Below are 24,430 nucleotides of genomic sequence, written 5' to 3'. Positions count from 1 at the left end.
AGGGCCGGACATTCCTACTGTGGCTTTAGCTGCATGCCTTTTGCACGCAGTTCTCTGAGCACCACACCTGGAGAGAAAATCACATCAGCATCATTAGGGTGCAGGTCAAGCAGAATTAAAAGGAGCTCTTGTAGGTGTGACGAGTAAACAGAAAGAAATGGGGTCATTATGAACACAGTCAATTAAACAAGTACCAAACAAGTGCTATTCAGGTTGAACGGACTGAGATATAGGCTAAATCCTGCGGGCTTAGGACTGTTATTTTTAGGCAACACACAACTACAACTGTTGACCTGCGCAGCTCTCACACAATGCGAACAAGAATGCAAAGTATTTCAGTTGTAGCAACAAGGGAGCAGCAAATAGGTCTCAAAAGCTTATGGCCTGTGAAGCATCCATAATGTCATGCCTAATATGCTGACACAAGTTATTGTGTTCAGGTGCATCTCAGTAAGAGAGAACATCAATGAATAGTTCATTCAGAAATTCACCTCAAAATGGGAAAGTTATACAGTATACAAATTAATTGCGAACAGTGTGAAATGTTTAAAGGGTTATTTCTTATATTCTTGCAATTAAGGCCCAATTGACATGAAATATTTAGCTTGTAAAAACATTAAGTATGGCATTAGAACAATTAAAAAAAGCCTCAATCAAAAAATGTTATGTCATGGCCATTTTATAGCTTACACAATCGTGTGAAGACTGCTGACTGGGCAATTTTCCAGCAGACAGTGTGAGTCATGGAAAACCTTCCATAGAGAGGGCAAGTTACAAAAGAATATTGCTAAAGAAGCTAGCTGTTCCAAGAGTATTTTATCTAAGGACACTAATGGAAAGTTTGGTGGAAGCAAAATGTGGTAGAAAAACTTGCACAATTGCAGGGACAGGCAAGAATTGTAAAACAAAGGTCAATTGAACTGCAGCTGGAGGCACAGTTTCGAGAGTCACCACACAGACACATAGGCGCATCAAGCTCATGTAACTGGTGCAATTGCCTGCAGACAATCCGAGCATTCCAGTAAACTGCTGAATGAAATTTCCTCAAAATGTTGACACAGTCAAACAGCTAAAGACTTAGATATGCTTCAAAATATTTTTGAAAAAGTCACTCTGTTTGGGAGAATACTATTAAGGAAAGACTCAAGAACTATGCAGACTATCCAACTATGTTTGCATATTTTTAAACCACTTCAGTTTTTTTTAATTGCATTATTTGCTTCTTTCAATTGCCACTTATGAACTCTTATTTGTTTAAAGCAAATAACCAAGCACAATATTCCCATGATAAAACAAGGTGGAGGCAGTATGATGTTATGAGGACAGGAATTTGGTCAGGACTTTATATGGTGTCCAAGATGTATCCAGGACATTGGTTATTATATTAGCATTCCTTGGGTTAAACCAAACCTGAACCAGATCATGTCAGAAGCGTCTTACCTGAGGTAAAGAGAAAAAGGACGGGGCTTTTTGCAAATCAATGAAGAATGCAGAGGCAGAAAAATTAAGCTGCTTAAGAATGGACTGGTAGTCAGCTGTGTTTTTATCAAGTTCAAAGTTAGTAAAGGACTCTACCAGGAAATTATAAGCAACTCCATACTGCAGACAAGCTTTATGGAGATAGTGATTTAATTTTCCAGCAGGTGCTGGCAACCTGTCCACATTCCCAAAAATACCAATATCTGATTTAATTGTCGTTGTATAATGGACCAATAAAAAGCCTGACCTATCCCCCATAGAGAAACAATGGAGTCAGGTCAAAGGAACATGAGCAGTGGACCCAACAACAGAGACAGACTTGGTCACCATTAAAGCAACAGGGCTTCCTTGCAAACTAAGGCTGGGTGTTGTTAAGAATCTCACAATTCAATTCAGTTCTTTGGGTCACAATTTTATTCAATATTGATCTGGTTCAATATTGATTTCCGTGCTTGATTTGGAAAGAAATTAATTGCAATGCCAAGATAAATTTATATTGTTACCCACCCCTTCTTGCAACACTGCATTAATGCAATAAATTGTGCCAAAGGGCCCTGGACCCACTAATTATAAAGCTTACCATGTTAGAAGGTTGACATATCTGTACTAAAGTCTTTTCCTCATTAAACTTTAATTCTAATTGTTAGGAAGCATGATTGCAAGGTTTTCATTAGCTGTAATACTACTGCAACAGACTATTTACAAGAAATTTTAAAAAGGTTAAAACAAATGAACTTTCTCAGTGACTTTCAATTTATTCAGATACACTTGAACATGAATATGTTTGTTGCAGATCATGGTTTTCTATGCAGAAATCACATGACAAAGAGTCTAACAAACAAGCTATCGATACATTCCTTAATGTTTTGACTGAAAGGCTATGTCCAAGGAGAAAATATCTCTATTTGCAGTAACATTAATGAGGGAGAGCTGCAGCACTATGAGTTTAGGGCGATTGCCACAATCGCGGAGCCGAGGCACGGGTGTTCTCACGAGAGAGCTAGGGTGGGGGTGCATTCTGGAGGATTCTGCAGCAATCATAGGAGAGGACCCCATTTCATTCGTTTATTGTGGGGGATGTTTTCCTTCCCTTCTCAGCTAGATGGTTAGCCCCCTCCGTGAAACCCACAAGATAGTGGTGGGGGGCTGAAGGTTGTAGTGGTGAGTTGTCCGGCTGTCATTGCAGCAAGCTGGCTTTTTTTTTTTTTCTGCCTCCACTTGAATCCGAGTTAGTTTACGTGTCTGTGGACGGTTCGACTTGACGCTGCATGCTGTTACCGTGTCTGGAGGTGTCCTTTTCTTTTCATTGAGGTGGCTAACCTATTAGCTAGTTAGCGCTAATGTTAGCTGATTAGCTTCATTAAACGTGGCACAATTATAATCACAATAAATCCAAAGGATACATAATAAAGCAGCCCGTCAGTGAACATGTAGTCGGCGTTTGTTTTTGAGTAGCTAACTAGAAATTCCTGCATTAGCTCTTGTCGGTTGCTGGCGAACGTTAGCGTGATAGCTAACTTCCAGCTAGTCCGTTTTGAGAACAATGACAACCAGTCAACATTAAACTGTTGCACAATAACAAGCATTCCAATACATTCACAATTTAAACATTTAAGTCCGAGGCGATGTTAGGCTGTAAGCAACGCTGATTCACTGGCACAGGGGCGTAGCGTTTCTTTTGACGGATTAGGAGGTGGGGGATCCTAAATTTGGGATGGGGGAGATGGTCACCCCAAAACCAATTAATCATCACAATTTGAATTTTTTTAAATTTAAAGAACACTAAATGAATCCTTACTTATAACCATGTCTTGGTGGGATTTTGCTTGTTTATTTTAGGGTGCCATATTAAATATAAAAAGTCACCTAACACAATATCTTGTTTTTTTTGTATGTCTAGAGTCATAAAATGTACTTAGAAAGGATATTAGGGCACATTCATTAGGTCTCCTACAGACGTGTGCTTAGACATGAATGGACCATCTACTCACAAAGTGAGTGGGTCATATTGAATGACCTAAACTCAGACTGTATGGAAGAGAAATAATAAACAACGGCTTTGACTTATATCCCTTACAAATCACATCACTGCTACTATAAGATGGACTAGTTTCCAATCTCATTTTTTCTTTCGTAAAATCCGATGATACCAATATTAGCTCATTCTGATTTCTCTTTAAAAAACAAAAACCTGCTTTACTAATATTATGAGCAAACAGACCATTACAGAAATAATCAAACATTGTGAGTCTGTCGTGTTAAAAAAATGCAGTTTTAGTAGGAATATTCCCTGGAGAATGTGGCTCAGAGATACCTAAGTCCAGCTACCATTCTGCAGCTTTTGTTGCATCCCTTCTCCTACATGCTTGAATTTCCTCATTAATGACATTCTGATTCCACCAGTAAAGCAAACTAATACACATACTGGAAAGAGGAAGGAATTTATTGTATTGGCTAGATTAAAGTTAGAACACGGTAGCTTGAATCATTATTTGAAAGTAGCAGGAAAACCGAAGCTTTTTGTGTGATTGTGGTTTACCTGAGACAGTACAGGATATTTTGGTAAAGTGCAGAAAAGAAGAAAATGTGCTAATGAGGGCATTCAGCAATTGATTTGTGTATGTTGCATCTACTGGTTGCATGCTAGTAGCTCTTGTTGGTAACATATTTATCCCAACCTGGCATTGCTTTGTCTGAAATTGCTTAAAGAAAAAAAAAAGTGCTTTGATGTTGAAATTTAGAGTAATGTCTGTGTCTTAATAACCCAGCACGAATGTAACTGTTTTGTGCTTTTTTTAAATAAACATCCATCACTATTTTATGTCACATCATCTCTACAATATAAATTGTTGTCATGATGTCAAACTTGCACATTTCAGATTCAATGACTGGAATTGACTGATACCACCGTCTCGCTGCAAAAATGTCTAGTAAGTAATTAGAAATAATTGTAACTGATAGAGACAACCTTTACGAGACAATATGGAATCACTAAAGTGTCCTAATTATTGAGCCTTTCCTGGTTTTTATTTATTTTTTAATTCACAACAGAGAGACCATCCTATGCCCCCCCGCCGCCTCCTGCCCCAACAACTGTAAGTATACAGGTTGCTCTAGTATGAGTACCACATGGTAAAGTTACATCTTTAAACACACAGACTAATGATAAATGTCTTCTTCTGGAAATTGTTTTCCTTGTAGCATTAATGAAAGTTTGTTTTGCATATTTTCTACTTACTTACCCTCCCAAACCACCATAAAATTGCTTCTTTCATTTCTTTTTTATGTAATGGGCTGTTTTTTTGTGTTAAATCCCCTCACTGCCTGTGTTATGTCATTTCTCATTCATGATTATGTCTTATTTGTTTCCTTCAGCAAATGCCCAATACACCCGGGTTTGTGGGGTACAACCCTTACAGTCATCTGGCCTACAACAACTACAGACTGGGAGGGAGCCAAAGCAGCAACAGTCGGGTAACGGTATGAATATGAACCAAGTAAAAATATTGTGACTCGGTATATTAATCAATTGGTAAGCTCAGACCGGTCATCGGTTATTTTCCAGTGAAACTTTGATTAGTAATTAAACCAAGACTTTACAAACATCATTATAGTGTCAGCATTTTTTTTTTGTTCTGTTCCAATGAGAAGGAAAGATTTTTTTTACACATCTCCTTAAAAGTAAAATGCTGCTGGGTAATTCGTGTGAGATGTCTGCCTTATTTCATTTCTGAGACTGAACTGGAAATATGCGTCATTCCACAGTCAAACCTGCAGTAAAACAGTCCATCTGTGTCCATTCAGATCGCACCTTCCTTTCTAATTCTGCATTTCTGACAGCCATCTTAAATAACCCATGCCTTCAGTGTTGCCATGGCATTGCAGACTTGCTGCTCAACATGGCCCTGGCTGCTGAGCAATAATTTAGTCGCTGCATGCAAGAGGTGGTTGGCTGACTCTGATAATGGCATTATGTCTCGCTATGGGCTAATCTCAGCTTAAATTAGATTTTTTTTTAAAGTTTCTCATAAGCAGCCCAGTTCCCTGATTTCTGCACAGTCTTCAACTGTTAAAGATGTGCATGTCTTCTAAAAGTGCTCCGAGGCGACATTGTTGTGAAAACTTAATTGAAAGAATTAAGTGATGTTCACTAAAGTTGTAACAAAATCTCATCAATAGGCATGGGCCAGTATAAAATTATTTTGCATATACTATGGTACCTCAGTTTAGCGGGGAATTTATTTCAGGCAGCTGATGGATAGTGTGCAGCAACAGGGGTAATGGAGCCACCATACAGCCAGTGAAAATATAGGTCTTGGGCATCTCAGTATAATTGAATTAGTATGACAGAATAATTTAGCAGTTTTTAAACTAGTAACCAGCCCATGTATAATGAGGATGCATCTGGGTTATCATTTCATATTATAATGTTTCTTCTAATGAAATTCTTATTAATTCTTCTTTCGGTAACGATAAACAAAACAATAAAGGCATCAAATATGTGAAAAGATTCAATCATTACAACCAGATTCATTGATCTTGCAGCGCAAACTGTACATCAAAAAACAATTTTTTTAAACCTCACACTAATGTTTTAATCTTTTGAAGTAAATTCAACAGATAGTCAAAAATGATTATAGTGTGAAAGGACACTAACTATATTCTCTCAGGAGAATTCAGAGAATGGTTAGATCATCCATCAGAGATGTCGCTGCACTTCTTCAATAAATTCATAAGGCGAAACTCACAGCAGAAGTCATATCGGGGCACTTTTCCAGACGTTTTCTCACCAAATGACACTATTTTCTGAGCTCTAAATTAAATATGACTGAAATATGGGGTGAAAATACTGCAGCAATTCAGCACAGCAGCACAGCAGCTCAATTTCTAATGGCAAATTTACAGTGACAGTTTTAAAGGCCTCTTCTGTATCGAGAGACTCTTTGGAGATCTTCCATATCAGCTTTCAGCTACCAAATAAACTTTAGTTTAGCCTCAAACTGCAATCACTACCCTTTCATCTAGCCGTTGTTCTACCAGAGAGGATACATTGCTAAGTCTAAGGACCTGTAAGAAAATAGTTTTCTGGAGTTGTTTTTCCCATAAGTTGTTACCTTCCCACCTAAATTTCAGCTAGCTCCTCCTTACATTTGATCTAAATTTAAACTAAATACAGATGGTGCAGATTTCTCTGCGAGGTTCATCCTTGTTGTGCGTCACGCTCTGAGTTGGCCAACGTGAAATAACATGCTAGTGTCAAGGTTTGACTGTCAAAATTACATTGCTCTTTCTGCGTCACATGTGGGTTTAATAAGCCCGCACCTCACATTTGCTCCATTCTTCTCTGTTTTAAGTTTCTGCAGGATAATTTTAAAAATGTTGTGACATTTTATATTTTCAGTAACAATAGGAGAATCATCAAAGCTTTAGAGGATAATTGTCGAGGTTGTTATTCACAAATGGTCAAAGTAGATTAAATTAGGTTGTTAGGGTATACATCCAGGGGTTTCTACACAGTCTGGAAAAGTTTTGAAGTTGATTTAACGTTTTCCAGGTCTCCTTGTAAACTTGGCAAAAGTGTAGTCGCCTCATTATAGCCAGCTGATCAGCAGTAGGTAGCAGAGGGGGATTATAGTGCACGACAAATCTGGAAAATCTCTGGTCACTGGTATTCTGTTGTAGTCAGATTCAGAGATACAAGTCATGTTTGAATACTTCATCTCATTGCGCAAAAAAGCTTGAACTCTTTGTTTCTGTTTTACAAGAATTCCTCTGGAATAAACATCCCAAAGCCCCCAAAACCACCTGATAAGCCACTGATGCCCTACATGAGATACAGTCGGAAGGTGTGTACATTCTTTAAAATCACAATTTTTTTAATCATCATTGTGTGTGCTACTGACAGGCTCATTTTATTTTCTTTAGATATCCTGTAAACTCAGTTAGATGCACCTTTGTTTCAGATGTTTAAAGTTGGTAAGCAAGGTAAGATGTGAAGCCAGAGATTAGGTAGGAGTGTCAACATCCTAGTGGGATTTATCCACTTTGGATATGGAACTTAAAGCACACGGCCTCCTCTGGTTTGTGACCTCTCTGCAAAGAGATAACCACCTATATCCCCTCCAACCCAACCCAACCCCACACCCATGTCTGGTTCTCATCACCAGGTTTGGGATCAAGTAAAAGCCTCCAATCCTGATCTGAAGCTATGGGAAATTGGGAAGATAATCGGTGGAATGTGGAGGGACCTCACTGATGAGGAGAAACAGGATTATTTGAATGACTACGAAGCAGAGAAGGTTGGTTGTTTTACAGGGGGGTGTCTATGGGGTTGGTGGGTGACAAGTAGCTGTGTCCCCAAAGGTTGTGGGTCACCCCAGACATTGCTCCTTCTTTCTACCAGTCACGAGTAAAACCTCTTTTCTTGTTTATTCTTTGCTGATTGAAACAGCCAACCACATGTTGAGTCTGCTTGCTTTTTGTTATTTTTTATTTTTTTTTGCTTTTCCGGTGTCATTCCTGTCATCTTTTCCGCTGTAGATTGAGTATAACGAGAGCATGAAGGCCTATCACAACTCACCAGCTTACCTGGCGTATGTCAACGCAAAAAGCCGGGCCGAGGCCGCTCTGGAGGAGGAGAGTCGCCAGAGGCAGTCCAGACTGGACAAGGGCGAGCCTTATATGAGCATTCAGCCAGCAGAGGATCCAGACGGTAAGGCCACTCAGTTAAATGCTTTGTTTCCCAAGGTTTAGGGCACGGTGACAGAGCTGTAATTATTGCAGCCCGACCACACAGATTTACAAGCCTCCACTCCCTGAAAGTCTCTTTCTCTCCTCCTACGCTGCTACATCCATCCTCAGTTTATGTAATTCTACCTTTGAAATGAAATGTTTTTTCCTTCAAGTTGCAAATGAAGACAAATTTTGTTTTAGTTGTGCACCAGTGTTTACATTCTTGAGATCGGTTTAGACATGATTACCAAATTTACATTCTTTTGTCTGTTGTCATAAAGTCTGATACACACACACACACACACACACACACACACACCCACACACACACACACACACACACACACACACACACACACGCACAGATTTAGACAGCATAAGACATTTGAGTTACACCCACCTCCAGGAAATGATGCTTGTCTGGGGTCGGGCTGGGTTACAGTAGAAGTTAATGATGTGCAGGAAAACTACAGATAAAACAGCTGCTATTTAGAAACACCCCAGACCATAAAAAAAGTTAAAGTCGACATCCCAGCGGGTCACGTACTGAACAAGCTGCACGTATGGCAATAATTAAATAAGGTTTAGCTCTCCGGGTGGCAACATAGTCACGGATTATGTTTTATTAATAAAACCCTTTATGATAATCCGCTCCTAATCTCTTTCTATAAACAACTTCTCTCTTTTTTTTTTTTTTCACTTTAACCATCAAAAGAGGTTGTAACTTTTCGAAAGCTCGTACAGGCAGCCAGGTAAATTGTTTTGTAGCTTTGTCTTGGGTGTAATTTAATCACTAATCCCAGACATTTAAATGTTTCTGTTTTTATTAACACCTTGAATGCTTCCAGCAGACTGAGGTGGGAAAAAAATGAGGACATGATGAGGGATGATATTGAATGAGTTTCCCACGCGTTATTGAGACGTACCTCTGCTGAATTTGTGAACCAGAGAAAAGCTTAATTCCCACACAATACTTTTAGAATCTGTCACCCCTCTTGAGTGTTTCCTGTTGTGGTGGGAGAGCTCCTATATGTGTTCTTTGAAGTTTTCATCTTGGCATATGCGACTCATTTGTACTTTGTTGTTGTCAAAGCTTCAAATTTGCACAGTTGTTGCACAGCAGCAGCAACAACATTGGGTGGTTACTAGTGAACCAAACAAAACTACAACACCGTGCGTAATTAAGGCCTTCAAAATCCAAAGCAATCAACACATCAATAATATAATATGATGATGCAAGTGCTCAGCGGTGTTATAACATTTACATACATGTAGAGTACTCTTCACATAAGTATTATTAACTTGGAAATCTTTTAGAAGGTCGTTAAAATACCAGTAATTACCATAATTTAGTGTTTCTGCTGAAGGGGTCTGAAAAGATTTTCAAAGTCACAACTTTATTCATTTTAAAGTGTCACAAATCTGAGGATTTTTCATGATTGGTTTAAAGTACATAGTGTTCATTGCATTCATTCACTGCTTTTTCATCTTCAACATTATTTTTGCCTTGACAAATGCAGTGAAAGCTTTCCTTTGTTGTGTCATTTGTCTCTCAGAATGGATATTTTATGATTCATGTAGAATCAAAACATGACATATAGAAGCAATAAACCCCAGATGTTCAGTCTTTTCCCCTAAAACGGAGAAAATTCTGCTCCTGAAACAAACTTTCTGCAATTGCATGTTCAGGTAGTGTATGTTAAGAGGTTTGGCTTGAAAACAAGGTTTCATAATTAGTCAAAACAAATGCCAAAAACTATTAGAAAGCTTACTGTGTACCGGGAAGGGCATTAAAGTGAGCTACAAAAGCATTTGACTCACGAGCCAAAGCTAAAAAAAAAATCTGTTTAAGTTTAATTTGTATTTAGATTAAATATGTAATTAGGTCAATGGGTTATTAGGGATTTTTTAAAAATAAATAATCACGTGCCTTAATTGTTCAGAATGCTACCTTGTGATCTAAGGACTGCTTCGGGATAAAGAACAGCTGCTGATAAATTACGACTACAGAGCATATCTTAAACATTTGTCTTCACACAGTGACCCATAATTAACTCCTTGTCCTACTCCAGCAACAATAATAGGTCAATTCCCTTTAAAGTATCTTTATATAACAGCATATATATTTACTGGGATGCCCAGTGAATGTTCAGAAACCTTACATATTTCTTGCAGTAGCAAAATCTCACATCAAAAAACATAAGAAGAAATCAATATAAGGCTAAAAATATATATATATAGGGAATCATATGTAGGGAATCATATGTAGAAATCATTTAAACTACAAAATCAACCGTCTTCCATTTCCAAGTAGCGTTGTAAATCCTATTAAAAACTTGTGGTAAAAAGCTAGAAGGAAGATAATGTAAAAGAAAACTTTGGACTATCTTTAGCACATTACTGAGTTAATATGCTCCAATTAAAAGGTTGGGATTTTTCTTTTTAGCATTTTAATGTGGGTTTTTCTACTGCAGTAAAGGGCGATTTATTTTCAGGTTTTTTTTCCCCCCACATCGTGGGAATCGCAGAAGACCATGTTCTCAGCTAAAACGCTACAAATACCGAGCAACATCAGCCTTCTTTTTGGACACAGTAGCTCTAGCATCATTCAGTAGTGTACCTTCAGCAATTTAATGGGACATTGATACGGATCGACCTGTATTTCCTGGAGCCACTTCAGCAACCCAATTTGTTTGTTGTCTTCAGACTACGACGACGGCTTTTCTGTGAAACACACAGCTGCTGCTCGTTTCCAGCGCAACCACCGCCTGATCAGCGAGATCCTGAGCGAGAGCGTCGTCCCAGATGTGCGGTCCGTCGTCACCACCGCCCGCATGCAGGTCCTCAAACGTCAGGTCCAGTCGCTAATGGTGCATCAGGTGAGATCAAACCGCAGTGTCGTATAACTCTGCGTTCTGGCTGCGACAGCTTTGCTTTCATTGACTCATTATTTTATTAACTGTGGCGCCTGGATGTCCTGCTTCGCAGAGAAAATTGGAGGCAGAGTTGCTTCAGATTGAAGACCGCCACCAGGACAAGAAAAGAAAATTCATTGAAGCCACGGAGTCGTTCAACAATGAGCTCAAAAGGGTATGGCATCTTTTACATTAAATCAGGTCATTGCTTACTTGCACGCAAGCTTCAGTTTGCATGCCGCATGCAGCTTGGGCCCTGCGCCAGTCTCAGTCTGTCCTACAGCCCACAGCTGGGGCTAACTCCATCCACATGTCCTTATAATGCTGTTGCTGTCATTTATTGTTTGAGGGCCCTATATTAGTCCTGAATGCAGCATTTGGCTTTTACAACAGGTGGCGCCATTTATCCTATAAAGAGCTCCTTGAGGACACAACATGCAGCAACACATGTTTTAGTTATCCAATTTAAACTTTCATTTATCTTGTTGTAAACAGTCTCTTTGTGCAGAGCGTCCACATGCAACAGCAAACACGTTTCTCATACATGTTTCTCTGTCCAGTTGTGCTGCATGAAGGTGGAAGTGGACATGGAGAAGATCTCTGCGGAGATTGCTGCAGCAGAAGAGGCAGCACGTAAACGGATGGCAGAACGGGAGAAGGATGCAGGGGACCGAGGGGCGAGAGAGGCGCCCACCTGCGTCTTGGCAGAGGAGGAAAAACATGTTTGTGCTACACATGGCAAAAAGTCTCAGCAGAACTCTCACAGTGACAGCAGCAGCAAGGAAGGAGAGGACGCAGAGTCGAATACTGCAGATCCACCAGGTGAGCAGCCTTTATGCAACTTTGTGTGTAATTCATGGATGTCCCAGTTGAGATGGCGTGACCCTGATACCAAACTGACTCATTCAAGAAGTAGTACCTGTAAACAAGGAGTCTCAGTCTAATGTTTTCTTTTCCATTCAACACGTAGTTGAAAACAACACTCCCTAACAACTTTAAGCAGAACGAAATGACACACAGTGCCTTGCAAAAAGAATTTATTTCAATTTCAGATTTTGTCACGTCGCAACCACAAACTGCAATGCATTTTATTGGGATTTGATGCAACAGATCAACACAAAGTGGTGTGAAGTGCAAACTCAATACCTTAGATATTTTATACCCTAACCAATAATCAATTGAAAGTTACTTTTGCAGTTTGTCTCTAGCAGCTTTGCACATGTACTGATTGAAATAGTGTTAGTTCAAAGTGTCTTCTTAGCTCTGGCTGTGTGTTTATGGTTATTGTCCTGTCCTCGTCTCAAGTTTTAAATCTTTAACTGGTTTTGTTCTAGGATAACCAAAACCATCCACACAGGATGATGCTGTAACCACCAAGTTTCGTGTGTGTTCATGGTGATAACAAGTATTGGGTTTCTTTCACAGATTGCATACAGACCAAAAAGTTACATTTTGATATCATCTGACCTGGTCACATTCTGCCATGCGTTTGTGGTTTCATCATGTTTGGAGAACTTGGTTAAAAATAGTTATTATTCTATTGACGTCTTTACTGCTCCACTGATTAACGCTCTGTTTTAGGGCTGCAATTAATAATTATTTTAGTTATTGATTAATCTGTTGATTATTCTGACAATTAATTGACTAATTGGATAAAAAAGGCACAGTTTGCAAATTTTTTAATGAAGACTTTTTATACAATATTCAATATAGAATGAAATAAATAACTAATTAATTTCCCTTTGTATGTTTGATTAGGATGCAGCTGCAGCTTAAAAATACCTCTAAAATCAACATGTGAACAGTTTGTTAATTATTTTTTGTTTTTTTTATTATACTTGTGGATTGCGTGCTCTAGGTACAGCTTGTCTTTAAGTTTATATCATCTGATCATCGATGCTGTACAATGCAAAAAAGTGCTTATGTTTTTTTTGTTGTTGTTTTTACAGAATTTGAACCAGGTGAAGCTAAAACTGTGGCGCTTGAGGAGTTTTGGAAAGAACATATTCACAAACAAAAGTTTTTTTCTATCTTAATGTATATATTTTTTGTACAGATTTGGCTTAATTGCTTTTCTGAATATGTTGTTCTTTTGGCAAATTAAATTTATTTGAGTACATATTAGTTAGTGGTTAATTGATTGCTAAGATAACTGGTGATTCATCAGAATTAATTTGATTGTTTCAGCTCTACTCTACTTGCAGCAGAAAGAAGCAAAGTATGGAGATTAATATTTGGTGTTACTGTTTTAAGTAGTTTCTGTAGTCAACATAGAAAAGAAATAGCCATTTAAATGAATTTTCCATCTCCATGTAGTGCAGCACTGTTTTTTTTTTTTTAGTAAGCAAAGAGATGTGACTTAAGCAATAATTTGAAAATATTGATTAATTAATTTTATTTGTCTAATGCAGTAAAGCAAAAAGCTTCAGAGGAGATGGAGGCCCATCCAGGCAGTGAGGAGGGAGCGTCAGAGGACAAGGAGAGCGTCCCTGAGGGAGCCATGGAGGAGGGAACCAGCGACAGCAACACAGGCTCAGAGACCACCTCTGCGCAGACAGAAGACGCCACGACCAGCGAGCCATCAGAGGGACCTGGCAAGGCAAGGGCAGCCCACTGAGCTCAGCAGCAAACATGGTGGAAACCGCAGGGCTGCCACTCCATCTGTTTGACTCTCTGATTACAGAAATTGCACAATCTCATGTTTGTTGTCAAAGTGTGAAAGCAGCATTCAGACGGGCTGATTGGTTAACAAGCCTGAGGCTGCAGCTGAGGTTATAAACCTAAAACTTGCAGACACACAGTGAATAAAATAATAATAATAATAATAATAATAATAATAAAAAGTCTGCACTCTAAGTCGACAAAGCAATGACCTTGTCTAAAATCAATGGCTGCTACATTTTGCCACAAAAGCCCATGTGAAGGCACTATATTTTCGGCTTCTTTGGAAGAGTGCACACAAGCCCTTCATCAGCACATATGGAAACATATCTCTAGCACTATGTCTGGCAGACAAACAAAATTGCTCAGTGTTACGTTTAACTTTGTTCTTTGTGTTGTAATACCATTGTTGCTTCTATTGTTTTGCATGTTGCAGGTCAAAAAAAAAAAAGAAGTTGTTTAAGAGTGGAGCTAAGTGACCATCTCCTTGGCAGGAGAATATTTGTTTACTCTCTGTATCAGTATTACAGTAACAGTATTGTCTCAGGAGTTTGTAGTCATTTAGTAGTAGTTACTCTTTTATTTATTATCAGCATTTTTATTATACTTGTGGATTGGGTGCTCTAGGTACAGCTCGTCTTTAAGTATATATCATCTGATCATTGATGCTGTACAATGCTAAAGTGTTCTAAAGTTTGCTGGCTGCCAATCAAATCAAAAGCAGTATGCTTAGAACATGTGTTTGTTTTGATCAGTATTGCGGTTTTTAGCAGGAATCTTTTACATGTCCAGTTAATGTGTACATGGTGTAACGAGGTTTGCTTAAACGTGAATTTTCATGTTGTAAAACGGTTAGAACCCTCATTATTAACATGCAGTCTTAAGATGAATTTCATTTTTGCATATTTATACGAATAAACTTTTCTACCCTGAAATACAGCTGTCTCTTTGTTTTGGAAAACATGTCCGAATTGGTAATACATTTAAAATACAATTTAGCTCCTCGGGTGCATCTATCTCAGTAACTTGAAATATCAAAAATGTTTATTTATTCCAATAATGCATTTCTTTCAACTTGTTTTTTCATAAAAAACACTTTTAAGTCATTTTGTTAACAGATTCTCCCACCTGAGCTGTGGATCTCTGCAGCTCCTCAGGAGTTACCACAGTCGTCTTGGCTGCTCCTCTGGGTCAATTTCTCATTGGCTGGTTTTTCACTTTAGGCTGATCGTCATGCCTTGGTTGGCTGGTTTGCAGATGTTCCCTACATTTTCAAATAAAGGATTGAGTGGTGCTCTATGAGTCTCCTAAGCTTAGAGTACTGATTTACAAACTAATCCTACTTTAAATTTTCCCACAACTTTCTGTCTCACCTGTCTGTCGTGCTACTTGGTCTTCATGATGCTGGTTGTCCGCCATTGTTTTCAGAAGCTCCTGTCCTGTGTCCTCTGATGCTACTCTGTTGAGTACACCTTTCCCACTCTGCACCAGATGCAGACAGAAAAGCACCTCTGATTGATGGGCGTCTCCCCCGCCCATCAATCACATGGAGGTAAGAGAACACTGCTAAGGTGTGTGTGTCCATGTTCCTGCTGCTACATGTCGGCTTTGTGGGTGGCTCGTGTTCTTGATCTGCTCATTTGAGATCATAAGTGCCATTTTACAACCAGTGTCTGGGATTTTAATTGGTTTTTGGGTCCTACACCTGCCATGTGTTTAGTGTTGTTGCTCTGCTGACGTTTTTAGCTGCAGCTGGAGTTTATTGTGGCCTAGTTCCCGCCCGCTAATCGCTCCCTCCTTGGGTAGGCTGCGTTTCTGCTCCTGAGTAAGCGACCAGCTATTCAGTTCCTAATTTTATCTTACCTGAATCCACAATTAATGAGCTCTCGCTCTGTTTTAGGCACGTGACTGTCTGCACGCTGTTTTAAAGCTGCAGCGCTCTGGACGCTGTCTTGTCTTGTCGTTGATTGGTTGGGCCGCTTCTCCATTGCCTCTGTTGCTGATTGGACAGTGCAATCAGCAACCATGATTGGACTGATCCTGCTGTAAAGGGGTGTAGAACTGGACACGAACTTTCCAGTTCTACACCCCTGACCTTTTGTATTTGCTTGGTTTCCATTATTGAACTTACTAATGTGTTTTCCTTTTTTTCAGTTTGATTACTAATTTGCTCTTTTTATTGCATGTTTTGTTTTTCTTTTGTCTGACATTGTCTTCCTCACACCTTTCCTTTTCTTCTCAGGGACCAAGTAGTAATGTCTTAGGCCATGGTTAAAGCTTACATATTATTCATTAAAACATAATGGGATTATATTTTAAGGAACTGTTAAAATATATATTGTGAACTCAGTCTGTCTTTGTGAGCAATTATGAACTTCGATTTGCTGGGTACAGTTGTACTTTAAAAAACAATACGTCAGTTGTTTTTTAAAGTACAACTTTAAAAAAACTTTAAAAATCCCATATTTTTGGATCAAAAATGTTAATCCATAGCCAGGTTCAGTCAACATATTAACTATAAAAGAACCAGCTGCCTGTTGCTTCAAAACATGCCTCAATCAACACCCACCCCCCACTATGTGTAACATTGTGTTACTACTCATATTCTGTGTTTGGGTTTCTCCAGTTTTAGCATACAAGGACTGAACATTTTAACTTTGAATGTCACTTGAACTTGCTTTCACTAAATGTAAGAAAAACAAGCTAAGTACACAGAAGGAAGAAATTTTATAACGGTTTTAAACGAAGTTCCAACAGAGCAAAAATAAGTGGAGCAAAAGTCGTCCAACAAAGATGTATCTGAAAGTCACCAGTCAAAGAGGGTAACTTCATTTCACAGCATTACCAGCTCTTGGTGGAATTTGACAGATCGGGTGGTTGTATTGTGCAGTTGCTTTGCATGTGGGGTATACAGTGTCCAGCTGTTGAAACTGGTGGGTTCATAGCGGCACAAACACCATCTGTTCAATCTGTTCATGTCATCCAGACTTTATGAGAGCCCAGAGGCAAGAGGTCCTAATCTTGGTCATATTACTGCTGTTATCACAATTTGGGGAGACATGGAGAAAGATTTTAGGTTCCTATGTACACATCCTATATCCATGTCTCACCCATTTTGAGAGAACTCTCCACCAAAGGGTTGGAGCATTTAGAATGCCATCACTTGTGGGAATTTGCTAGATACCACAGTACCCTGTTCATCCAATCAGTGGGTGCATATAAATGCAACATGTGTCCTTGTGGTTGGAACCCAATGGTTCCAACAGCAAGTCTTTGTTTTTGGAGCCTATGAGTATGTGAGGACAGTACAGTGCACATATTGTGCACCTAAGACAGACCACAAGTAAGGCTGTGTGCATAACATGCAGATTTGGTAGCTTATAACATTAAGGCAACATCAAGGCAAGAGGACCATTCTTGCCAATGTTACTCCTGATATTATGGTTGATGTAGTCACACGGTAAAACTTTAAGCCTTTGTGCCACATCAGTGACATTTTGTATCCTCCTGTCTCATCCCATTTAACAAAAGGTAATTCCCATTCATAAGGGGAAAATGTGATTATAGGAAAGAAATACTAACATCTTTAGTGGCCCAACCAGAGTCCTGACTTGAGACTGATAGAGACTCTGAGGAGGGAGCTAAAAAAAATTAGGCTAATGCAGGGGTGGGCAATCCTGGTCCTCGAGGGCCGGTGTCCTGCAAATCTTAGATGTCTCCCTGGTCCAACACACTTGAATCCAATAACTGAATCACCTCCTAAGTGCAGTCAAGTTCTCCAGAGTCCTGCTAATGACCTCATTATTTGACTCAGGTGTGCTGAAGTAGAGATGCATCTAAAAGTTGCAGGAGACCGGCCCTCGAGGCCTGGAGTTGCCCACCCCTGGGCTAATGGAAAGGTAGGCCTTCCAATCTCAAAGACTTGGAGTTCATCACCAACAATAAATCATCAAAATGCCAGTAGAAACATACAAAAAGATTGGTTGGGAAATATAACCAGATGGCTTTATTGTTGTAAAGTCATCAGATTTTGTAATCATGGTGATACAGTCACATGACCTGTCTGGGTACTTAGCTTTCAGCAGTTTGTTATTGTATTTCTTGCACATAAAACTCATACTAACATGAGGTAATACATATTGTGGCTTGTCATGTGTTATATTTAACCAATTCATTCACGTGATAAGAACTAAATGTCTTTTACCGGGGATTTTTGATGTTTATAATCTTATGATTAAAAAAAGGTTGTAACCTACTTTTAAAAAATTTTTTTTTTTAACCCAGACAGTTAATGATCGAAAACAAGGGTTCTGGGAGCTCAGTGGTTTACATCTGTCTCTGACTGTGGCATGCAGGGTATTTGCAAAGAGTATGCTTATCCTTTGCACAGTACAGGTAAGGGAAGTTGGTTAGATGAAAAGGATTTGTTCTGATTTCCTGTTTTCAACACTGAACAAGAAGTGTGCTCACTTGTGCATGTAACAAAATTCAGCACCGATGCCTCGAGGAAAGTCACACATTTGACTGGAGATGTAAGCCGTTTGTGCCTGTACGAAGCTGTTAGGATCAGATTTACCATAATCTTAACCTACAATTTGCGTTAGGTGTGAATGATTTGCTTTACACTAAAACTTTTTTCCTTTTTTTTGGTCTGTGGTTAAAACTGCCTCAAGTGAAAGCAGAAAACACAAACCACAAAGGCACAGGTGTGCAGCAGCCTGTGCAAGTCTGTTTTGAAAGGTTAATTCATGCAAGGTTCCTGCTGCTGTCCAGTACAAACACAACTAAAAGATGCAGCAAAACAGGGGAAAAGAATTACACATGCACAACAGTAGCTCATAGTGGTTAATACTGTTTTTGAACAGCCACACCAAACCTCCTTCTTAAAATACAAACACATTGTTTGCGAGTTCAGTGAGATAAACCCCCCTCTGCTCTGTGTGATCTTAGCATCCTTTAAACAGCAGCTTGTTTCTCATTTGCGTATGATTCATACCAAGATACGAGCACCTGCTGTTTGTCAGGTAATAGCTTATATGAAAGCAAGAGTAACACAATGAATCATGGCAAAGGAACTTTCAAAAGCAACACAAAATATTTTTTTTATTTGAATTAAATACACACAAGATGCTTCCACAGTCCTTGGGTGAAGATGTTATCTGGCTCAGCAGTCCTATTTTTTATTTATTTATCTCGACTCAAATGTAAATCTTTGCATCCTCTTTGTTGCATGAGGCTGTGTCTATGGATATAAAAAAACATATTTTGACTAGACTTTAAGCTGTGTTTTTAAATGTCTCTTTTTTTAAATGGAAAGCAGCATGTGCTTTGCTCTCTTTCTAAATGGAGTTTGTGGTTAGACGAGTTCTCACATGATTTTTGAGGGTACCGAGAAAGAAACATTTCTCATGAGTGGAGATGCAGCTTTTTTTTTTTTCATCAACAAGGGAAACCACCATCAAACACAGATACTCTGCGTGTCACACTGTGAGCGGCTTTCAGTCAATATGCCAACTGTTGGTGGTAAGTACCTTATCAGTTAAAAAGGATGGGTGCATATGCTGTGGTGATGAATGATTGGGTTTGATTGGTTATTTACAACCTTCGAATGACTTTTTCTTGTTATTTGGTGATGAAACTGGTTAATCACTTCTCATTTTTAATGCCGGTATTGTTCTGCTAGTTGCCATTCTTAGGAGGCAAAGAGTTAAATCCACAAACTGTGCTTGTAAAAAGCATGATAACTCAGAAAACCTTGCACATATGTATGACTATAGATTCTGTCATGGTTCATTTTATTGATTTTGGATAAAATAGAGCAAAAACTGGCTTCGTTTATCCTCATTTATGAACTAACAGAGGAGCAATGTATTATTTGTAAAATACCACTACATATACAAATGCAATGTAACAATGGCTTTATATATACAAGTTGTAAAAGCAATTTTTCTCTTAGTTGTAGTTATACTCATTTGCAAAATGAGAAGTTTCCCCCCCAAATTTTTGCAAGATTTAAACTGAGCTACTTGTGATAATGTATTTTTGTATGAAAATTAAAAAAAAGAAGAACTGATCTTTTTACTTGGGCTCAAAGTTGCTAACTTCTAACAGCAGTACCACCATGAATCTCACTGGTGTCAAAAGGGGAAACCTGTGAATTATGTGCCTACAAAGAATTTTGACTGTAGTCAGTAGAACTAACCACAGAGGGAAGAGTCCCAGCTTAAGGGAAAATTAGGAAAATTAGAGAGAGATACTCTTGAAAATGTTATCAGATAATGTTCACATGACACGTTTCTTTGACTGAAATCTTAGGAGACAAACTTACATCTTTGAGTTTAAAGATCTGTCGTATAATTAGTGAAGTCCAGTACTAGACACTGAGCGGCCGCCTAACTACAAAACTTTCTCAACGTGTTTTTCAGATAACCAAAGTCTTCAAACAACCATGTTGAGAAATATATCAACAAAGGTAAGGGAAATTCTAAATAACAATAATGTATACAGGTACATCTCAATAAATCAGAATATCATTGTGGAGTTAATTTATTTCAGTCCACAAAGTGAAACTGACATATTGTATACAGTAGATTGAAAATGCTTATTTATGTCAATTTATGATTTCAACTTACAGTAATTGAAAACCCAAAATACAACCTCTAAGAAGATTGAAATTTTATGCAGGACAAAAACCTGTTGTATGCGTACAAAAATGTACTAGCACACCTACTGAAAAGCATGTCAGTGTACTGTAATGTGTACACAATATTTGGCCAAGACTTATGTTTTGCATGAATTACTGTATCAACGCTGCGTAGCATAAAGGTGATCAAGATGTGGCACTGCTGAGCTACAAAGGAAGGTGGGGGAACTCTGCTAGAAATCTTTGATTCATCTATATTTTCTGGTCTGGAGTCTCTCATACTTCTCTTGCTGGTCAGTCACAGTAGTGCCATGCTCATTAAAGCAGATACTGATACTTTTGTGAGCAGGTGTGGACAAATGTTCTTACTATAAAATAAAACCAGCAACTTCATAAAACTCGTCAAAAGAAGAAATTATGAAATGCCCTAAAATTGCCTAGTTGATAATGACATGATGAACTTCAGAAAGCAGAGCAGCTCGACACCTGCAGATGACATGACACCCTAAATCGTTTCTTACTCCGTAAGCTTCACATTCTACTCCAAGCAGCATGGATTCTGTACCTCCCCACTTTTCCTCCTGACTCTGGGATATTTAATTGATTACCAGTTACCAGCCTTTTCAAGGCTTTCATCTTGAAAAGAGATCTTTGGATGACTAAACAACAATCATGTCCTTTTTCTCCTTGGATCAGGAAAGACTTGTGATGCCGTCTGTTGTTCAGAATGGCCAAACACGAGGAATGTGACAGCTGTAGCGCATGTCTATGAACATCTCTGTATGATGGCTCTTCAAGCTCTGACTCCAACCCCAGTCCAAACGTTGTGAATCTCCTCCAAAATCTTGAGCAGGTTTTGGTTTACAATCCTCTCTATGCTGTTGTTATCATTATTGTGTCTGCATGTTTCCTTCCACTTAAGTTTGTATTCTGTTATGCTTGAATACAAAACTGTGAGATAAACAGTAATCTTGTTTGTCTCATCCTTCTTGTGGATCAATGACTGTATACAGAAGAACTGTCATGTCAGACGTTTTCCTCATAATTGTGTATGCCAGAACGTAACACTGTTTTTGTCACATAGCGTTGTTTTTGTTGACGTTATGTAATATCAATTTACTTGAGTAACTAAATTTTGGGTGTTCACTAGTTGCAAACCATAAACATGAACAGAAATCAATCCTTGGATTATACCACTCTTTGTTTATTGAATCAGATTTTCCTATGTTTAGAATTGCATGGTTAAAATAAACAAACCTATCTGTTAAATTTGAATCTACTATGTCGTCGGAAAGTATTGCTATACCGTCACCTTTTCCACAGATTGGAAGGATGTTTTCAGACAGCTAAGCATAATATTCACATAAGTCTTCACACCCTTTGCTATTGAATTTAAAAGTGAGCTCCAATTCATTTGATTTTCTCTGATCATCGCTGAGATGCTTTTTCAATTTAATTGAAGTCCACCAGTTGACAATTCAGCTGACTGGACATGACGCAGAATAAACAAAAGAAACTCTACCAGCATCGAACACCTCTCATAATTGTGTATGCCAGAACATAGGTCGCCTTTATTTGGAAATAAAAAAAAGTTTGTAACTAGCAGCACCCTTCCTAGATCTGGTTGCTCAAACAAACCGAGTAACTGCAGTAGAAGGTCTTTGATCAGAGAGGCAACCCAGAACCCAATGTTCACAAAGGTGGAGCTCCAGTGTTCCTTTGTGGAGATGGGAGAAGAATACAGAAACACTACTTAATGAACATCGCACCCTGCTTGAATTTTGTCAAAAAGGCATCTTGGAAAATGTCAGACAAGAAAAAACAAAATTCTCTGGTCAGATGAAACCAGAACAGAACATTTGGGCCTGAACTCCAAGCGTCTGGAGAAAAACTATGTAGCATGGATGACTAGACCACATAAAGGGCATGAACCAAAATGTGAAAATTTGCAAGATAACCTGCTCAAGTGTGCACTGGAACAGTACATTAACAAGAGGTAACAATATTTGTACATCTTTCTGAAAACTGTTTTGCCTTATTATTCTGGGTCTTATTATTATTATGACTAGAACACAAAAAAATAACACTCAAATATATTTTAGAATCAGTGTGTAAAGTGCAAAATGGTGTGACTATTGTCTAATGACACTGCATTAAGATCCACCTGTAGAGGTTGCATCCACACTGAAAGATTTAGCAGCACTAATCCCTGTGTTTCCTTTTGTAAGTGTCATTTCCTCTGAAGGAGTGAGTTTTTAAAAGTGCATTAAACCAGTAAGATTTGCTGAAAAGCTCATTATATCACTTTTTGTTCTTTGGTTGCAGTCTTCCATGCCTGAGTACCTGGAAAATACAACATTCTTGGAGAATTTTGATTACTCATCTTCGTCCCAGGATTACTATGACTTTCCTCTGCTTTGCGACAAAGAGTCAAACCGGCAGTTTCGCCTCTGGTTTATGCCACTCTTCTACTCCGTCATCTGCTTGCTGGGAGTGGCTGGGAATCTGCTGGTCATCGCCACTGTCTTCTACTTCAAGCGCCTCAAGAACATGACAGATGTGTACCTGCTCAACTTGTCTTTCGCTGACCTGCTCTTTGCCCTCTCGCTCCCCTTCTGGGCAGCCAACTCCATGGCAGAGTGGATGCTGGGGCTTTTTCTGTGCAAAGCCATGCACACCATCTACAAGGTCAGCTTCTACAGCAGCATGTTCCTCCTCTCACTCATCAGCGTCGACCGCTACTTTGCCATCGCCAAGGCCATCTCCACCCACGGCCTTCGCTCAAAGGCTGTCTTTCTGAGCAAGTTGTCCTCCACTGCCAGCTGGATGATGGCGCTGATCTGCTCCCTACCAGAAATGATGTACACCAATGTCAGCAACAACACCTGCTCTCTGTTCTCCATCAAAAACGATCAGCTCCGAGTTGGCTTCCAGGCCAGCCAGATTGTGTTGGGGTTCCTCGTTCCGCTCCTGATCATGAGCTTCTGTTACACCTGCATCATCCAGACGCTCTGCCAGGCTCGCAGCTTTGAGCGGAACAGGGCCATCAAAGTGATTCTCGCCATTGTCATAGTCTTCCTGGTCTCCCAGATGCCTTACAATGTCGTCCTCTTCTTGACTACAATCGACATAGGAGCCGGAGGAACAAAGAACTGTGAATACGACAAAAGTCTCCTGTTTGCCACTGATATCACACAGTATGTGGCCTTTCTGCGTTGCTGCTTGAACCCCTTCGTCTATGCCTTCATCGGTGTTAAGTTTCGCAATGATGTTCTTAAGCTGCTGAAGGAAACTGGCTGCATGAGCCAGGAAAGGTTCTACAGATACACCTGCGGTCGGAGGAGGAGCTCAGCTGGCCTTGACACAGAGACTACCACCTCCTTCGCTCCTAAAGGTGTCAACCCCACATGCAAAATGCTTGAAATGGACTAATACAAACTGTTTTATTTTGTCGAAGCCTATCAGCTTGCCATGTACATAGCAGAAGTTATATAATTGCAAGTTGTTTGAGTTATGCTACCTTTTGGCTTGTCTTATTCAGGGATTTGTTTAAAAAGACTGTATTTTGAAAGTTCTCGTTGTTTATAAAAACATGCATATTTTAAAGGAAAGTGAAGTTTCTGGTATACTCAATAAATAAACTGTTTCTTTATGCTGTTTTCAGTGCATTCAGTTTAAATTCCAAAATAAGACCAAAACCCTCATGACGTCCACCGCAGATTATAATAAATCAGCTGCATAGGCTGATGTCACAAGCTTGCATGAAGAAAAAAACAGTAATTGAAGAAATAGAAATTCACTCACACACATTTGAAACCCACATCTTTTACAGCAGCCCATTTCCAAATAACATGAAAATAGCTAATATCATTTTTGTAAAGCAGGTGACAGACACTGTTTTACTAATTACCTGTTTGTTTTGTTGTTTTTTTTAACCATCGCTGTTCCAGAGGAACTTTTATTTAGCTTCAACAAATCCCAAGCTGACAGGCAGGTAACT

General features: G+C 39.1%; 2 protein-coding genes and 1 long non-coding RNA gene across 8 annotated transcripts; 2 read left to right on the top strand and 1 right to left on the bottom strand.

Moving 5' to 3' along the window:
- Positions 1-2,398: 2,398 nt before the first annotated feature.
- On the top strand, positions 2,399-14,722 carry LOC114145060 (SWI/SNF-related matrix-associated actin-dependent regulator of chromatin subfamily E member 1). Of its 5 annotated transcripts, none has more exons than XM_028018405.1 (11): positions 2,404-2,640; positions 4,359-4,409; positions 4,531-4,574; positions 4,855-4,953; positions 7,245-7,325; positions 7,647-7,778; positions 8,020-8,191; positions 10,918-11,090; positions 11,200-11,301; positions 11,687-11,948; positions 13,538-14,722. In XM_028018405.1, exons 2-11 carry the CDS (start codon positions 4,403-4,405, stop codon positions 13,741-13,743), a joined length of 1,278 nt encoding a protein of 425 aa, XP_027874206.1. In that variant the 5' UTR covers positions 2,404-2,640; positions 4,359-4,402; the 3' UTR covers positions 13,744-14,722. The 5 variants fall into 5 exon arrangements, with proteins under 5 accessions (XP_027874208.1, XP_027874207.1, XP_027874206.1 ...); XM_028018404.1 differs by having other exon boundaries at positions 2,406-2,640; positions 4,855-4,959; XM_028018407.1 differs by lacking the exon at positions 7,647-7,778 and having other exon boundaries at positions 2,399-2,640.
- On the bottom strand, positions 13,586-15,834 carry LOC114145061 (uncharacterized). Of its 2 annotated transcripts, XR_003595606.1 has the most exons (4): positions 15,651-15,834; positions 15,161-15,269; positions 14,916-15,051; positions 13,586-13,717 (listed from the first exon to the last, which is right to left on the bottom strand). It is a non-coding gene; the product is annotated as an uncharacterized LOC114145061 (long non-coding RNA). The 2 variants fall into 2 exon arrangements; XR_003595605.1 differs by lacking the exon at positions 15,651-15,834 and having other exon boundaries at positions 15,161-15,573.
- A 3,364-nt stretch (positions 15,835-19,198) lies between these two features.
- On the top strand, positions 19,199-24,041 carry ccr7 (chemokine (C-C motif) receptor 7). The gene is made up of 3 exons (XM_028019180.1): positions 19,199-19,310; positions 20,213-20,259; positions 22,756-24,041. The coding sequence occupies exons 1-3, from the start codon at positions 19,295-19,297 to the stop codon at positions 23,860-23,862; spliced, it is 1,170 nt and encodes a 389-aa protein (XP_027874981.1). The 5' UTR covers positions 19,199-19,294; the 3' UTR covers positions 23,863-24,041.
- The last annotated feature ends 389 nt before the right edge of the window (positions 24,042-24,430 follow it).

Source organism: Xiphophorus couchianus, chromosome 5, assembly GCF_001444195.1.
Source record: "Xiphophorus couchianus chromosome 5, X_couchianus-1.0, whole genome shotgun sequence".
Classification (NCBI taxonomy): domain Eukaryota; kingdom Metazoa; phylum Chordata; class Actinopteri; order Cyprinodontiformes; family Poeciliidae; genus Xiphophorus; species Xiphophorus couchianus.
The sequence above is the reverse complement of the archived record's forward strand: the minus strand, read 5'-3'. Positions and strand labels throughout refer to the sequence as shown.

Excerpts from the sequence above, each read along its gene's own strand:
- LOC114145060 (XM_028018404.1), top strand. Across the intron at positions 8,192-10,917 it reads GCCAGCAGAGGATCCAGACG|ACTACGACGACGGCTTTTCT; the intron begins GTAAGGCCACTC and ends TGTTGTCTTCAG. Across the intron at positions 11,302-11,686 it reads TCAACAATGAGCTCAAAAGG|TTGTGCTGCATGAAGGTGGA; the intron begins GTATGGCATCTT and ends TTCTCTGTCCAG.
- ccr7 (XM_028019180.1), top strand. Across the intron at positions 20,260-22,755 it reads TGAGAAATATATCAACAAAG|TCTTCCATGCCTGAGTACCT; the intron begins GTAAGGGAAATT and ends CTTTGGTTGCAG.